Source organism: Sturnira hondurensis, unplaced genomic scaffold, assembly GCF_014824575.4.
Source record: "Sturnira hondurensis isolate 20B ecotype Veracruz unplaced genomic scaffold, ASM1482457v3 Scaffold0021143, whole genome shotgun sequence".
NCBI lineage: Eukaryota > Metazoa > Chordata > Mammalia > Chiroptera > Phyllostomidae > Sturnira > Sturnira hondurensis.
The window spans coordinates 508,756-527,056 of NW_028093774.1; the positions used below are offsets into that span (position 1 = coordinate 508,756).

Sequence of the window (18,301 nt, forward strand, 5' to 3'; positions counted from 1 at the left end):
CTCTGCTCACTGAGTCATTTGAATGAGATGGCCACACAGTGCACACACTCACTCAGTGGTGTCTACCACCCCCACCGACAAGTGCAGTGACGTCGTCACTTCATGCGTGAGCATTCCAGTCCACTCTCCGTGGCTGCCAGGTTACTTCCATGTCGTGCAGACTGTTCTCATTATATGAACAATGGCTGGGCTTTTTCTGGACAGACCTTGCATACCTGAAATTAAATGTCTCAGAATCCAGGAAGGAAAGGTAGTTTTCCGCTGGGACAAACTCATGACAGATGGCTCACTAAAGCAGCCGGAGCCCGATCCGAGCAGGGGGCACAGATAGGAGCGTGGAATGCCCCGTCCCGAGCTCTGGCTGAGACGGCGGAGAGCCAGCAAGTTTCCCACCTCCACAGACTCATCCTCCTCTCACCACGGCACTAGAAGGCGCCCAGGGCCGGAACGGCTCCAGCCACAGGCCCTTTTGACCTACTGAGTGCCAGACACCATCCAGGTGTGAGACATGGCTGTCAACGAGGCAGAGACCCTGCTGCCCTGGGGCCATCAGGGGCGGGCTGCAGGCTCCGCACACACACTGGGGACCAGAGGGCAGGACGCAGCTGAGTGAGCCCTGGGCAGGGAAGTGGCCCGGGGAGGGTCACACAGCTGACGGTAGAGCTCACCTACAGCTGTGCCGTCCACCACAGAAGCCACCAGGCATGTGGCTGTTTCAATTCAGATTAGTTACAATAAAATGGAACCTAAAATTCAGTTCCTCAGTTGCGCTTGCAACCCCTCAGGTACCCAGCAGACGCGTGTGGGCAGCGGCCACCTACTGGACACTGCAGATACAGAGTAAGGAAGGGGCCAGGCTACTCCAACCCCAGGAGGAAGGACGGGGAAGGGCGCTGGGTGGCAGGCAGACGGGTTTCGCATTTCCCACAGGTCTGTCACGAGGGACAAATGGAACACCTGCGGACCTGCTCTGGGAACTTCAGAGGCCCCACAGATGCAGGGCTTTGGGGCCAGACAGACGTCCCTGGGGTGCCGCTCATGCACCGCAGTGGCGGTGTCCTCAGGACTCTCACGGCACCTTGTGGAGCCTCAGCACCCTCATCGAGTCACTCAGTGCCTCCCACGGGGCTGCTGCGGACAAGATCTCGGGTGGCGAGTGCTTAGCACAGTCTCTGGCACTCAGTGAGTCCGAGAGTGAGAGTGGGGGGCGGGGCGAGGGGCGGGGCCCGCTGGCTGCTCTGGTTACCACCGGGGACAAGGCCACTGAGCAGCCCCAAACGTACTGAGTACCATGGGTGTGTGCAAGAGAAACCGTAGTTTGGCTCATTGGAATTGGGGCTTATATGAATTACGAAAAGCAAGCCAAGAGCACACAGAATAATAACCAATCCTACAAGCAAGAACTGAACTAAGAATAAAAAAGTCCCAGCAGACAGACTCAAACGCTGTAAATTCTTACGCGAATACAGGTCGCCTGGAATCTGAACCCCACCTACTGCCAGAGTATCAGAGGCCAGTCACGTGGACACGGACGCGGGGTTCTCGCTCCCTCCCCTCACTCGCCCCCACCCTGAGCCAGACCCGCGGAAGCAACCCTCAGTATTTCAAGAACTGTGAGAAGTCCTCCAGGGGCCTCCTTGTTCAGATGAGCTCCAACTACTGAACCGCAAAACGGTACGTCTTACAAACGAAACCCGGCTGTACACACAGCAACTTTATCGTCAACACAAACCTACTGACACCAGTCCTTCCGGTCTGCTTGAAATCCTTATGATGTTCCTGTCTCCCTTTAAGAGAAATATTTCATTTTCTGTGCAGGAAACAGACACGATATCACCTGCTCCTTCCAAACCAGCGATTATGGCCTGTCCAAAAACAAAAAACAAAACAAACAAAATCACCAAACCAGCAACAGTAACCGATCCGAGTGTGCAAGCAGGTCAGCCGGCCACTGCTTGTGGTTGTGACAACTTTCTGAGACTCCTCAGGGCGACTCAACCTGCAGGGTGGTGACAACCGACAGGTCTGTGACCTGCAGACGCCCTCCTTGCCAGCGACTTCTTGTGAGTGAGGAGCCGTCTCCCCCTGCCTCTCGGCCACTCTTGGGTCCACGTCCTCATCTGCCGCCCGAGCTCCTTGACAGGGAGCTCCTCCTCCCCGGTGGGACCTGCCTGTCAGCCTCACACAGCTCTGCTCGTAAGAAGAAACTAAAATGAAAATTTGTTTCATTTTTTATCCTTCCCTGAGGACATTTCTTCATTAATTTTAGAGAGAAGAAGGGAGAGAGAAAAACACAGAGCAAGAGAGAAGCATCGACTGGTTACTTCTGTACTCGGCCTGACCAGGGATCGAACCCGCAACTTTCTGGTTATGGGACAAGGTTCTAACCAACAGAGGCACCCTGGCCAGCGCGAAAGTTTCGTTTTATGCTTTTTAAAGTTCCTGCACCCGACTCTAAAGGTAATACTCTGTTACTACCCTGACTTAAACAGAAATTGTTTTCTACCACAACCGAATGCTAAGAGTCATCCAAAATACATAGAGCACAAGGCTGTGCCTCCACAGGGCGGCGAGAACAAGTCGAAGAGTTCAGGGTGGACAGGAAGCTAGAGAGAGAACGCCGTCCTGCTCACTCACCCTGGGGAGGGACTCGGAGGTGATTCTGTTAGTGCTTTGGTCAAACTTGCGTCTGCATTTGAACGCTCAGTCATAAGGGGGAAACGTGACCCAAACGAACTATGAAGAACAAGTTTAGTTTTGTGCTCAGGTGCGAAAAACACCCCCCCAAAAACGAACACCCAATTTCTTGGCAGGGGAGGACTACAAATAGCAAACCAAGTATCTTTTCAAATCCAGCAAAACAATCAGGCCTTCCCTTGATGTCCGTGACTGGCCCAGAAAAAAGCAAAGCACGCGAGCCTTCCCTGCCCGGCCCCCACGGTGAGAGGTAGCCCTCGGGAACACCAGATGGGCTGTGGTCCATCACTTACCTGGTTGACGGTGTCTAGAAGGTAAATGCTATATTCATTCCAACTCAGCACCCAGCCTTCTTGGAAAAAACACGAAACGAGCCCCAGGTGTTTCTCAGGTACGCCGCCGCCCGCCCTGTGGAAGGGCTCCAGACGCGGGTACAGTTCGAAGGGTTTGGCTCCCGCTGCGAAGGCATCCTTTAAGATGAACGTGGCTTGAACTGTCCCGTGGACGTCGGCCTTCCACAGCCGGAGCCCCGGCCGTGACGCGTACAGGGTGAGGTCACTTTGCTTACAAAGTCCTGGTATAAAACATGCACCAAACCTCCCAGTGCTGAGGTTGAGAGAAAGAAGGAGAAAGACACCGACTGATTCCAGGTGGTCACTGACGTGAGCTGGAACAGGAGTTTTCTGCCTAAGCTCAACCAGGGTCCACTTTTCAGAACCCTTTCTACTGAAGCACACTGCCTCCCCATGCCCAGAGGGCACGGCGTTTGCCCCACACCCTCACAACACCCCAGGTGGGCCCAGGGGACCCCACACCCCGGCCACGCAGCTCAAGTGGCCGGGGCGTTCTCCGCACTTCAGCGTCTCACTCAGCCCCTCGGTGACTGCATCCCCCTGGACAGGCCCGAGGAAGCATCAAACACCAAGCCCACTCTGAAACCAAGACTGCCAGGCTGGCCGGGAGCGCGCACAGGCGGCCCAGCACCATGTGTCGCCACAGCCCTGGGCGGGCTTGCTCGGGCTTTCTGACGGGACCGGAGGGTCCTCGCAGGGCCGCCGTGACCCCTCCCTCTTCCTCCTGCTTCTCCTGTCACCCCAGCCTCTGTCTGGTGACCCAAGTGCCAGTCCGTTTCCTTCCAGGAACAGGGCCCCTGAAAGATCCTGTCACCTCCATGTTCCTTGTTCACCGTGGGTGACTAAAGCGTCCCCTTGAACAAGCAGGGAGTGAGTCCCCGCGTCATGTGGGGCACTGTGTGCGTGTGAATGGTTATGACAGCATCTGGGCGGGACCGGCCCAGACCTCAGGGGCTGGTCAAAGCGAAGTGCACAGCGGGGACAGGTTGTGGCTGCTGCCTAAGAAGGCAGGACCTGGACGCTGAGCGGACAATTAATTACCGGGTGGAGAAGAGGGGAATGGGCGTTCTGAGCAGGGACACGCTTGAGCAGGGTGCTGCAGGTACTGGGTTGGGAGGGTTACCGGCTTGAGCCAGGTGGGATTGTCCTGAAGCCTGACTGGGCGCCCTCCGCCCACCGCAGTGACCCTGCAGCACGGCGGGTGCCGCCCTGACGGGACACTGGAACGCCAGGCCCCAGCACAGCAGGGTCCCAACGTCCTAAATAACTGACCGTGTTCCTTTGTTTGGGTGGAGACGACGCCAAGGAACAGCAGGCGAAAAGTAGCCCGACTCCCTCCATGAGCCAATGTGAAAGGAGCGCTTTCTGGTTAACAAGTTCCAGTCCTAAAATAGTGTTTTCTAATTTTATGTATAATTTGCGGTGCCACCAAGGCTGTGACGAGCATGTCCACAGCCAGATGCCCGAAGGCCGTGCAGGGGGCGCAGCAGTGACACTCTCCCAGGACTTGACGGCGGATCTGCCCGGGGTGCAGGCCCCAGACCGCAGCCCCAGCACCCACCGCTCCAGGCAGGGACGGTCAAGACAGGACGCCCGGCTGCCGGGCCCGCGGGAGACACGGCAGTGGGCACGGGGCAGGCGCTGCCGCAAAGTCATGCCGCAGAAACACAGCGGAGCGCGAAGGTGAGACCCGCTCGGGGACGGCTGGGCCGGAGACCTCTGGGAGTGATGTGAATGTTCTGTCCAACCTGAGGAGGTTCAGGCTTGATCAGAAGAGGTCACCATGACCATCTGCCACCACTGAGTCCCCCACCACCCCCCTGTCCCGTCCCAGGTCTCCACAGCCACTGGCCCTCTCCGCGTCTGCAAACACTCCCAGTCCTGGCCTGGCCCCAGGCCCCGGCTTCGGTCGTTCCCTGAGACCAGAGTGCTCTGCCCGCACTTCAGGTAGGCTCTGTGGCATCTGCCCGAGGCCTTCCTGCCCCCTCTCAGAGAAGTGCCCCTGCATGCCTCACCCTGCCTGGCCCCCCCGGCACTTACCGCAGCCCGAAGAACACGCATCTTGCCAGAGGCACAGACCTGTCCTCATCCTCGGTGGGTGTTCACCCGACAGAGCCCAGTGAGCCACCACATCTAAGGGTGGTGGCTCATGCCCTCTTAAGCATGATCCAAAAAACACACAACAGGAAGAGACTTGAGGCACACATTCAGTGTCATCCCCCCTCTTGAAGGCTCACTGAAGGAACGCTCTGATTTGTTTCTGTGTCCCCGGTGCACGGCACACTCAGCACCACCACGCCAGGACCTGACCACAGTCACGCCAGGCAAGGCTCACAGAAGGGTGGCAGGTTCCCCAGGGCCCAGAAGGGCAGGTGTGAAGACAAGGAATGAGGGGAACCAGGCCTAGGTGAAAGGAAACAGCCGGTACGTCTTCCCACTCCACCTGCCTTCCAAAAAGTCACAGCGTAGCGAGACATTGTCAGACAAGGCTGGGCGGGACACCAGGTGTGGCAGACACGGGCGGAGGGAAACCAGGGCCCATGCTGCAGGGTCCCCTGCATCCTTCGGTGGCCATAGGCGCTCAGTGCTGCACACAGGTCGGACCAGTGATGGGGCTGGTGGTGCTCAGCAGGGTGGACAGGAGCCGGGGGCAGGACAGCAGTGCCCTGCGTGGCTAAGGGGTGCCAGGGAGCTCAGGACACAGGACAACACCCAGCTGGCCTCAGCTGCCATCTCCCATTGCCACTGCCAGCCTCGCGGGCCTCCTCAGCATCTGCCAGGCCACGGCGTTCTCAGGCCAGCCCGCGGTCTGCTCTGCACACCCCACCTTCTGCTCCTCCCTCCAGCCCAGCTGGTACCCTGACTCCTCCAGCTCCCACCCCCCCACTCCCACTCCCCTCCATGCACCGTCCCCTGCCAACGCACACGCCGCACACAGTCCTGCCCAGGACCACGAACGTGTGCCAACCACGAGCTGCTGCCACCGCTGCCCACGCAGACTTGGCCCAAGCTGTCCAGTCACCATTTCCCTGTCAGGCGTCAGGTCCAAGGGGGGGGACAATCTCTTAGCCTGGAACCCTCCCTGCTCTGCAGACCCTGGTACTTGTGGCCGAGTGGCTGTACCGCAGAGGGACAGGCTCCTCCCCAGGCGCTGGGACGCCCCCCCAGGAACCCCAGGCTCCGAGCCACAGTGGGCCTGCATGCAGGGGACTGGAATCGTAGAAAAACCCAAAGTGCCCAGCCGCCGCCCAGCTGGAAGACTCGAGCACTGACCTTTTCCTTGGCTGGGCTCCGACCTGCTGGACGGACTGCTCTTCAGTGTGGAACAGCAGGCTTCGCTGCAAGGTAGACACCAGCAGCACTTTCTGGCTGTAGTCCAGCTGCACAATTGAGGACGGCTCTTCCAGCACCAGGTGGGAGCTGCAGGCGCCCTGCGAGAGGCAGACCCGTCACCCGTGGCGGAGGTGGGCGCACCTCGACCTGGCCTCTTCCGGGACCAGCACGCAGCCCTCCGTCACGTTTACGTCGGTCAAGTCCCCCTTCAGATGCACGCCCTCTCGTCAGAGTCACGTCAGCCCTGCCCTGGCACTGGCTGGAGAAGTCCTCGCTAGTGAGAGCAGAGTCGGCGTTAACAGAAGTGCAACCGAAGACGACACAGCTCCTTAAGGAAAGGATCAGAGCCTCCATAAAGCCGGGGAAACACGACCAGCCTGACGAGGACACTGCTTCCGGCACGAGCAGCGTCCTCCGTGCAGCCCACAGACGAGTGTGGGCCCTGGGCCCCCGACACAGAACACCCTCCTGCAGTGATGGTTCTCCAAGCGCGGCCCGCATTCCTGAGCATCCCCAGGGCCCTGTCCAAGGGGTCTGCGAGGTCCAAACAACTTTCATCATGGTCCTAGGCTGCCGCAGCCTCGTTCGGAAGGGACAATGGTACTGATGGCATAGAAGCCACGCCCAGGAGCGGGAGCCTGGGGGGTGGGCCCACTAAGCTGGAAACCCAACTCCACCCGTCTCACTGTGCCCTCCACCATGCACTCGCAGCAAAGACACCCATTTCACGGACAGTGCTTCTGATGCAGAGAGAAGACACTGTCCTGGGACCCTGGCCCTTGGGCATTGTTGCCGTGTGCTGGCCACCACGCACGGAAGGGCTCGTCCTGTTGAGCAGCAAGTGCCCATGCGGGCGTTGGCGCAGCTGGTGGAGCTGGCTCCAGACACCTCCTCCCCTGGAGCGCTGGTGCTGCTCCAGCTTGGGCGTTCGATGGACACACGTCGGGAAGAACAAAGGGAGCCGTTCTTCACGGGCAAGGGACGGAGTCTGCAGCTGGTGATAAAATTCGAGTTTTCCAATGAAGGTCAGAGCTGAGACCGTGACTCCACCCTTGTGAGCCTGGGAGGTGCCCAGTCACCGAAGACTCTTCTGACCACAACAGCGGCGACGCTGACCAAGGCGCCCCCTTCCACACTGTGCAGCAGAGTGCGTCAACACCTGCAACTTGGCCTCGCCCAGTGGGCCAGCGTGCTCCAAGTGACCACCGTGCGTCCGGCCAAGGTGCCAGTCTGAGTGCCAACGGGCTGTGGGCTTTACGGTGGCAGAGCACGGGAAGCACGTCCACATGGTTTCAGTCCACACTGTGACCAACCTTTACAGACACTGCCGTGAGTCACCGGGGGGGAGAACTAAAGGCGAGGACCCACGACTCTCTGAGAGGCTCTGCCTGAGCAGGTCCAGGCTCCTCAGGTCCCCCACCGGCACCGCGCACTTGCTACAGAGGCCAGGTGTCCTCCACTAGCCCAGACGTGAGAGAAGCTGACAGAAACGTAAGGCAACACCACTCTTACTTGCGTTAACATATAACAGGGTAATTATTTCAAGATACTATTAGTAAATATTTTAAATTTCTTAAGGTTTTTAAAAATGTTTTATTAATTTATTTTTAGAGAAGGGAGAGAGGGAGAAAAACATCGATGTGTGGTTGCCTCTCTCACGTCCCCTGCTGGGGACCTGGCCCACAACCCAGGCACGAGCCCTGACTGGGAACTGAACTAGAGACCCTTTGGTTCAATGCCGGTACTAATCTGCTGAGCCACACCAGCCGGGCTTAGTTTTGACATCTAACACAGGGCACACAGTCAATATAACTCAAACGAAACCACACGCGCTGGGAATGAAGGCCACCGATACGAACTCGAAAGGCCATGCCATCGAGAGTTCCGTGTAGCCGGGCACAGGCGCCGCGAGGCCACGCGTGCAACGGGGAGGCTCTGGGGCCGCGGCTCAGTCTGCAGTTGCGCCCTGCCGGCCAGCTGCTGGTGCCTGGGGCCTCAGACCTCGCCCCCTGGAGCGGCCTCTTCCCTGCACTAACAGGGAGAACACACAGCTCGGGGTGCCCAGGGCACTCTGTCCAGTGGAACAGCAAACACGAGGGTGGGCCTGGGTGGGTGCTGCCACCGAATGCCCCCGCCAGCCACTTGCTCGCACGCAGGGCCATCGCACACAGGCAGGGCTGGCGAGGGGCCGGCTGCCAGCCCACTGAGAGCACTGAGCTCCATCCACCGTTCTGGCTCAGAAGAGCGTCGCTCCGCTCCCACAAGTCCTTCAACAAACTAGCAGTGACAGGGACTTCCCTTTGAAGCAGAGGCAGAGACACCAGGAGAATGAAAACGGCAAACACCCGGGAGAAACGAAGGCCACTCTGTAATCACAGAAGTCAAAGCTTACGAAACACTAGAAAAGCCCTCGAGAGAAAACGTTACAAGTAACAACCGAGATTATAACGGGTGACGACGGAGAGTACAGGCTGAGTCACTGAAGACACAATGACAAATACAATGTTCTATCTTACCTGGTCCAGGTCCAGAGAAGAGTAGACGACCTTCCCTCTGCCGTCTCCGGAGAACAGCTTCATGCCGTTGGGGCTCCAGGCCAGAGCTGTGATGCTGCTTCTGTGGATGCCGGCGACGTCAAACCTCCGCAGCTGTGCGACAACAAAACACACACACAAGAGAAGGGTGGCACTGTGAGAGGCGTGGTGTGGACGGGGGGGGGGGAGGGGGGGAGCCTCCTATTCACGCAGGAAGGGGCTGGGTGCCATCTGCCTGTTCTCCTGCAAAACCCAGGGAACAGCCAGTGAACACGGAGCGCAAGTTAAGTCGCCCACATGTGCTTCTTGCCAAGTGTCCTACTGGGAATGAGAATGCCACCTGACTAAAAAGAACACAGTGCTCAGTGTTTCTGAACTTTTATCCTCCAGGCAGAGGAGGGTCTCTCCCTTTAGAGCCCACGGGGAAGCTCGGCCGTGGTGGCATGGGACCAGTGCTGACCTGCTTGTTCCTCCCGGGCAGTGCAGAAACCAGCTGGAAAACGGCCACCCTCCCGGAGGCGGTGCCTGCGGCCACCAGGTCGTCAAAGCAGCTCAATAGCTTCACCGCGGTGATGGACTCCGCTCTTCCCTGGGGGAAGCACCCAGAAACAGAACCTGTAAGTAGGCTGCTCCTGAAACGGAAAGCCTGGCCAGTGGATTGGAAAACTTCATCAGGCTGTAGCCTGTGCATATTGCCGAGAAAATGCATACAACCCAGGAAGACAAACCTGTGAAAACCCCGTTTTCTTTGTTGGTTTTTGGCACTGATGGGCGTGAACAAAGGCAGACTCCTCCTAAGGGTCTGCAGTCCCAGGCCCGCCCTGCTCAGCATTGGGGCGGGCACTTTCCTTCCTCTCAGAAGCAGCTCTGGGCCAGGCGAGGTGATGGATGAGCGTCCATGTGAGTAGCACCCCGGGCGCCCAGCTGAGCGAACCAGCCCCACCGGTGGGATGCAGTCCTGGGCCAGCTGCTCGGCATCCGCACACTTCTGGTCAGCCACGCAGCTGGGTGTCAGCAACGGCCAGAGGGAAACGGGCCGTGAAGAAGGATCAACCAGGAAAAGCAGTCATGGCCTAGGACGACCCCTCACCCTCACTTAGGTGCTCCATTTAGGTTGGAGAGGTACAGAAAGTTTTAAAGAAATACAAAAGGAAACAAAGCACAGAGCAAGCCACTACCAGAAACAGTCAGAGAAACGAAAAGCAACCGAAAGAGTTCAGAGACGCAGTGACAGGTCCGACAGACCAGTCATGGCCGGAAGGAGATGCTGAACTGGGCGAGGGACGCGCGCAATGCTGAGACACGGAGAGGGAGACACGGGGAGGGGGACACGGGGAGGGGGACACGCACAAGAGAGGGGTCAGAGGACAGAGCACGGAGTTCCAACCGGGCTGCCAGACGGCAAGAGAAGAGAGCAGAACGGAGGGCAGGGACGTCAGAAACGCGGACTAACCGTGATCGGGGACTGACGCAGGACCGTGTCCTCAGGGCCACGGCCTGGACAAGACGTGAACACACACACATACGAACATGCTTTGTAGTGAGACGGTAACACCTCAAAGACAGTGAGAAGATGGGAGTATGTCACAGAAAGGCAAATAAGCAAATAGGAATAATCATTAAAAAGCCGAGTTCTTAATAGCAACAGTGCAGTCCAGAACACAGTGAAACACCATCTTCAAAAGTGCTAAGAGAAAAAAGCTGCCGGCCTGCGGGGTACCTGCCAAGAAACTCACAGACAGAGACGTTCCAACAACAACAACCCAGAGCGCTCACCACCGGAAGCCCTCACCACGAGAACCCTAAAGGACCCACTCCGGAGAGAAGGAAAGCGGCCGCGCAGGGAACGGCTGAGCTGCAGTGAGGACGACGAGCGAAGAAGCAGGAACACAAGGGGATACGAACAATGACTGCAAAATACAGTACCCATGTGCAACCTGAGCAGTGAAAAGTGTGCCTATAACACTAGACAGTTACATGTATAATGAGAAGGGTCAGAGACACCGTAAGACAACTACAGACGACCCCCGAACAATGTGGAGGTTAGAGGTGCAGACAAAAATCCATATATAACTTCGGACTCCCCCAAAACACAACTACTAATAGCCTACTGTTGACTAGAAGCCTTTCCAATTAATAAACAGTTACACATTGTACATTATATGTATTATATACTGTATTCTGACAATAAAGTAAGCTAGAGAAAAGAAAACGTTATTAAGAAACTCATAAAAGAAAATATATTCACAGTGCTACACATATTTTTTGGAAGAAAAATCTGCCTGTAAGTGGACCCATGGGGTTCAGACCCATGTTGTTTGTTTGAGGGTCAACTGTACAGATGAATATTCTCATGAACACAAAAATCTTAACAAAATATTACTAAAGTGAATACAGCAAGGTTTATTAAAAGGGTAATATAACATAACAGAGGCTGGTCATGTCATATTATCAATCCACTTGGCTGGTGTGGCTCAGTGGACTGAGTGCCAGGCTACAAACCCCAAGGGTCGCTGGTTCGATTCCCAGTCAGGGCACATGCCTGGGTTGCAGGCCAGGTCCCCAGCAGGGGGTGTATGAGAGGCAACCACACATTGATGTTTCTCTTTCTCCCTCCCTTCCCCTCTCTAAAAATAAATAAATAAAGATCTTTGGAGAAAAACCCATACGAGAGGGCGAGGTTTACACCAGTGATGCACGGCTGGATTAACAACCAAAACTCAACGCATATGATAACATGTTAATAGAACACAGGAGAAAAATCTTACGGTCTCAACAGACTCAGAAAAAGCATCTGACACGCTTCTGCCACGTCCGATGCTAACCAGGTCGGCTGACACAGTCACGGCTTGGGGACAAAGGCTTCACAGAAGCATTTTCTAGCCATGTCGGTTGACACAGTCACGACTTGGAGATGACGGCTTCACAGAAGCGTTTTCCAGCAGGATGGACGTGGCATTAATGGATATATGGTGTTGCTTTTATTCTTACTGTTTCTTAGTATTCTAACCTTTACACTTCTGATAATTTGGAATCTCCTAGAATTAATGACCACTCTCAGAGAAAAAACAACAGTTGGCTCAAGTCCTAAGCAATGTCACCCTGGCTGAATTAAGGCATCGTACTTTACTTATTTGTTCCTGTGAAAGCCACCCAAGAAAGAACAGTTCAGGGAAAAATATGTATTCCCACAGAACTGCCTCATAGAATAGCAAAAACCCCTTTAGAAAATAGCCCCTGATTGTTAAAGATTTGTTAGAATAACAGCCCCTCCTTTACCTTGAATAGGAATATATATCAATTAGAATTAGACAGGCATAAAAACAGAAGAAGCTGGTTAGCTATTACAAACTAAGCACTTAGAAACAACTACCAAGGAGTCAGAGTCCTCAGTATACAAAAAACATTTTAGACAGCAAGATAGATAGCTAAGTTAGATATTACAAAGGCTTATAGTATATTTCCTAACCTCTGCTTGGTCTAGCGTACCTGTTGCCAATGACAATTTCTGAGAACTTTAATAAACAATAAGACATTCAAACTGTATACATAGAACTATTTCAAATTGTCTGATTAATGGTTTTCCTGGTCAAAATAACTTTTGTTTAACATAACTGAAACTATGGGAACTTTCGTATTTTCCTGGTTACCTTTGTATTGATTTTTTCTGCTTAACTGATCATGCTGTACACCTGTAAATGTTAATCTATGCCAAAAATGAAAATATAAAAAATCAGCTTGTACTTGCAATAAACGGAACAGTGCTTCACCTGCCTTTGAGCTGTGTAGTTGCCTGTTACCCAGCGCCGACGCCTACTCTCACCTGAGGACCCTTAGATGGGCTGCGGCTGGACCGCGGCACGCTTCACTCCCCATTCATGGTAAAAACTCTCAGAATCGGGAGCAGGAACAAAAAGCACCTAGTGGAAGCCACAGCCAGAGCCGCAGTGAAAGGCTAAATGCTGGGCGAGGACGCCACCCGCACTGGGGACAGGACCCCGGGCACCCCGCCGGGCACAGGCCCCTGGAGGAGCTGAAGGCTCTTGACTGGACGAGGCGAGGTGAAGCTCCGCCCACGGGCAGACGGGTCCTCCATGGAGTACCTGGGGAATCACAGAACAGGGCACCACGAGACACACAAAACCAATGGTCTTTCTGTCACGTCACCTGGGAAGTGACAAAGAGTGCCCGACAGCAGACTGGTGGGAAGGGACGGCCCACTCACCACCTGCGAGTCTGCATCTCGGCACAGAGAGCTTCGTTCCTGACACTTCGGGTCACCAGACGGGTGGGGGTGCCCCACGACAGCAGCCGGATGCCCAACCCTTAACTCAGCTCTGACGCTGGCCACCTGGGGAGAGCCTCTTGCCCCACAGGAGAGGGGCTCGGTCCCCCAGGATGGCGCCCCCGTCCCCAGTTCCACTGCTTTGCTAGAGAGGCTCAGAGACCCCAGGGCAACGCTCCCTCCCAAGACTTACAAGGCTTCCCGGAGCCCTAGGTCGGGAATGGGGTCGAAGACCAAGTGTCAGGAAAGGAGTCGCCCCTAGTGCTCTCGTCTCTTAGGGTTGTAGGAGGGTTTAGAAGCCCCGAGCCAGGGACCAGCGACAGAGACGGACATGCAGCGGGCCCGGCGGGAGAAGGCCCACAGGAGTGCGGCCGGTAGGGTAATACTAGGCTGTAATGATGGATAGTTCTAATGGAACACTCCACCCAAAATGCCACACAGTGCGTTTGAGTGTGATGTTCTTATGTTACAGGATACACGCCATGATTTTGTAATGAAAGGGTCTGCGATACAAGGGGGGTGTTACTTGTGCTGGACGCTGTATATAGTTTTTTCTCAGTATTTCACAACTAAGATAAGTTAGAGGACACATACTGCAAACCCTAGGAAAAAATGCTGAAAAAAAACCCAAACCATAGTGCTTAGTAACACACAGTGTACATAAAATGAAATATGAAACAATAATCCAAAGGCAGAGGAAAAAGAAAAAAAGCAAGGTACAAAAGTGAATGGGACAAGTGGAAAACAGGGACCGAGACGGCAGACTGTTCTCAACTGGGGGCAGCCGGCCCCACCGCCGGGCCGCGGGCCGTGCCTGGAGGCCGCTGCAGCTGGGGAGGCACTGCTGCCGCCTAGGAGGGCCCTGCCCTCGCACCGTAACGCCAACAGCATCATGGCCGAGAAACCTGGACTTCAGCCCAATCCCGTCAATGATGCCGTTAAACGTGAATGGCCTAGATATGCCACTAGAAGGCAGGGTTTGTCATATGAGATGAAAAGGCAGAGGCCAGCGTCAGGCTGCCCACCTTGGACAGAGGGGGAACAGGCACGAAAGCACATCTGGAAGGATGGAGAGCACACACCACGCAAACCTGGACTACGCCAAGGCGAGAGTAGCTACGTTACCACCAGAGGCACACTGCCAGAGACTGAGTGCGCACGGCACTGCCGGTCCGACAGGACGACGGAGCCGCCCTCCGTGCGCAGGTGTCTGTGGCAGGGGCCTCGGTGCACTCGCACGAGGCAGCAGAACAGAGCGAATGCGCTTAGTGCCCCTGGACGGGCCCTGGGCTCCCATTAGAATGGTAGATTGTCTGTCATGGATATTCGACCACCACCACAACGGTACCTGAAACAAACATTCACGGACCTGAGAAAAATGAACACACGCTCTTGGCTGGCGAAGTCCACACGCCTCTCGCAGCACTTGGCGGGACCAGCAGCAAACACAGCAGCGAGGCTGCAGAAGTCCTGAAGTCGTGTCCCTGGGAAGCAGGCCCTGGCCTGGCGGCAGGTGTGTGACAGGGACGGGGCAAACACAGGGAGGAGGGGCGGGAGCGCACGTCTGCAGGAAGGAGGGCCGGGAAGGCCAGTCTCCCGCTGCAGTGCTCTTTGTGGAAGTTTTGGCCAGGTCAATGGGGACACCTGAGCCGAAGCCACCTGTCAGAGGAGCGCCCTGTCTCGAAGGCGTGCGTCTGTCTGCCTGGGGTCCCACTGGCACTGGGGCGCTGGCCGGGCCGTCAGTAAGAGGAGTGGGCCGGAACAAGCACGGTGGCGGACTGAGCACCCGCCGGCTATGGTCCCCGCCACAGGACAGTGACTGAGATCAGGTCCTTGGCCAGCAACACGTAAAGACACCGACAAACATGCCCTTCGATTTGAAGAGATCAAACACGTGGCCATGCTCTCTGTGACGGAGGCAGGACACACAAAGCAGCCCTCGGGACAGCCAAACCCTCGAGGCTAAAACCTGCTCCCGATGTCCCCTTGAGCACTGCTTCTATTTCACAAAAGCAACCCTCCATCTAACACGCCATTTAAAAGGGGGAACCCTGCTGCACTCGCTTCGTTACACCACCACACCAGTGCTATCTTCTACACAAGCCTGCGAGTACGGACGGGCCTCACCAGCATCAAATGGCGGCCAGGGCGCGTGAGACGGGCGGTGAGCTGGAGTAAGCAGTTGGTGCAGCCGACAGCTTTGCTCTGCTTAGTGTGGGGGCTGCTTTCAGGGGCTCTCCCAGCCTGGGAGAAGGAGCCAGGCCCATCGACAGGGACAGGCCCTGTGGGCACTGGCACGCACATGCAGGTGGCCGTGGAAGGACATGGTCCACTCCAACAGGCGCAGAAGAGGGGAGGGCAGGCAAGGCTGCTGCCCCCTGGGCGCCTCCTGGTGCGGCACTGCCCTTGTTTTTGTTTTCGACTAAGGACAGACGATCACATATCCAAGACGATTTACAATGTCGTAACTGCACACGACAGGCTAAAGCGTTATCCTAAATGAGCCCTGCAAGGCCCCACCCAGCGTGGGAAATGGGACACCCAGAGCAGCTCTGGACCCTGGGTGCCCCTCTCCCTGACTCACACCCAGCCACCCACGTCACTGCCCTGAAACTGGGATTGATCGCAAGGCCCTGGCCTGTTCAGAGCTTCACCACATGTGCGTGCATCCTTACACAAGAGTGCAGGTGTGCCGAACAGTCACACTGGAGAGTCGGCACCCGGAGGTGTGGCCCCAGCCTTCCTGTCCCAGATACTCCATCTCTTTAGTGTCCAGCAGTGGATCCGCCCACCAGCAGCAGAGGTCTGAGCCACAAAGCTGACTTATTTTTGGTTATTGCACAGTGAGCAGACGGCCCGACAAACCAGACGCTCACGTAGGTGAGCTCTGTGTTCCTCCCCCTTGACGGATGGACCTGGGAGCAGAGTCAGTCCAAAAGCTGCTTGCCAGGCACAGAGCAATTTCTGATAGGGCCGCTGGGGCGGCGGAAGCCAGTGTGCCGAGGCAAGGGGCCAGGGCTCGCACATGGGCCCTGCACCAGCTGCGCAGGTAACTCGGCCTGCTCCGCAGCAGGCCGCCCACTTCCTCTGTCTCATCCACTTCTCTCTGGGTGAGGAAGGGACAGTCCAGTCTCCTTCCGGCCTGGGAGCCGCTCTCCCATCTGTCAGGACGCGGTCCGTCTCCGCGCTCGTCCACCGTGTGAGGTTCTCTTCGGTCTCCCTCGTTTCCAGCTTCCTGGGGGCACTTCTCGGGGCCTGACTGTGGCAACTCCACTTCCACAACAGAAACCCAACCATCAAACCCCTCAGGACCAGTCTGATTGGAAAGTAGCAGGGGGTGGCTTCTAGGACTCCCGTGTGGCTGTCAGGACGGTGTGCTGCCCGCTGCTCGGGCTCCTGGCAGGCGGCTTCCCCTCTGGACGGAAGCGCGTGGGGACGCGCTCTTGGCCGCAGGAGCAGGACCGTGGGAACGGAGGCCAGGCACGCTCTATTTGGGAGCCTCCCTGGGAGGCCAGGCACGCAGCGCAGACTGTCACACCACCGACAGGCCGGACACTTGGAAATGTTTAGGGTGACTTGAGTAAAGACACAAATTCACCAGGTTTGTGAGAACTGTTTCCCTGGCTTCCCTCTCCTACTAACGAATAGCCACCACCTAAAGCCAGACCAGTGACACAACTTTCCGAAGACCTGCAAGTCCAACAAAGGCGGTGGCTGCAGTGGCCGGTGTATCTCCTGGTGCATCTCCCTTCCCACCACAGAGCAGCCCCCACCCCACCCCCACCCCATCCCACCCCACCTCCCCGCACTGGGCGCACCGGGCTCGCGGTCTCCACAGTCAGCACGTGAAGGAGCAGGGCCGCGGGCGCCCCTCACCACTGACTGGCCACACACCTCTGCAGGTACCCGAGTGTTCACACAGACGTGTGGCCCTTCTGGCTCCCTGCTCCGTTCCGATGCCCTGCCTGTCTGTCCCTGCCAACCCCGCACCGCCCGAATTCCTGAGCATTCCCGAGCCTTATGTCCCCGGAGAGCAGCTTCTCCCACCTCGTCCTTTCTCCACCAGCACCTGGGCTCTTCTGGACTCATCACGATTTCATACACATTTTAAACCACCTGTCCATCGCCATTAAGAAAACCTTGTTGGAATTAAATTGAACTTAGGTCAACTTAGGGAGAATGGGCATCTAATAAAACACAATTTTTACTGTAAAAACACCCGAAAGCTCAATTCCCAGCAGCGAGGGAACGGAAGCAGCCCCGCAGCGGTCTTCCGCCCCCTCCTCCTCCCGGCACACTCAAACTAATTACGGAAATCCTGCGGCACACCAAACATGTGGTTTTTGCCGATCTGAAAAAAAAAATAGGTACAATTTTGATTCATTCACAGCAGACAGCTATTGTTGTATCGGCTACTGTCATTTTCTAAAAGATTTTATTTTTAGAAAGGGGGGGAGGATGGGTGGTGGGATGGGATGGGAGTAACAGACAGAAAACTGTACTTGAAAAATAATTAAATAAAAAAATTGAAAAAAAAAAAAGAAAGAGGAAGGGACGAAAAAAGAGAGGGAGAAACACAGTGATGTGAGAGAAACATCAATCAGTTGTCCTTGTACACGCCTTAACCAGGGACTGAACCAGCAACCCACGCATGTGTTCTGACTGGGACTCGAACCAGCAACCTTTCGGGGCTGTTGTCATTTTTAAAATTTGACAATCCAAGAGGTCAGTGCCACTGACTGGACAGTCAGGTGCCGCAGGCTGTAAAAATCCTTGCAGCACAGCAGTGTGCTGCGGCGCCCAGGCTGAAAAGCACTGCCGCATTGCAATGCTACCGACACGCCAGAACTCGGACCTCGGGCTTCCTTCCACAGGGAAAGATGAAGGAAGCACCGGGAAACGTACCTCTGGCTGATGCGGTGAGACAAGCACTGCCGTTTCTACATTGCTTTTCAAAATACACTAGCTGCAGCCCTGGCCAGTGTGGCTCAGCAGGCTGGGCACGGCCCCATGAACCAAGAGGTCGCCAGTTCAATTCCCAGTGAGGGCACATGCCTAGATTGCAGGTTCAGTTCCCTGGGGCGTGTACAGAAGGCAAC

The 18,301-nt window shown here is 56.0% G+C and overlaps 1 protein-coding gene across 3 annotated transcripts in view; it reads right to left on the reverse strand.

The window, feature by feature from the left end:
- TECPR2 (tectonin beta-propeller repeat containing 2) overlaps positions 1-18,301 on the reverse strand; it is a 71,076-nt gene that overhangs the window by 42,338 nt on the left and 10,437 nt on the right. For all 3 annotated transcript variants that reach the window (XM_037031765.1, XM_037031763.1, XM_037031764.1), the window contains exons 3-7: positions 9,378-9,506; positions 8,900-9,031; positions 6,324-6,481; positions 2,991-3,303; positions 1,733-1,865 (exon numbers count right to left, since the gene is read on the reverse strand). In XM_037031765.1, coding sequence (XP_036887660.1) covers positions 1,733-1,865; positions 2,991-3,303; positions 6,324-6,481; positions 8,900-9,031; positions 9,378-9,506 — 865 coding nt within the window. The remainder of the gene's footprint in view (positions 1-1,732; positions 1,866-2,990; positions 3,304-6,323; positions 6,482-8,899; positions 9,032-9,377; positions 9,507-18,301) is intronic.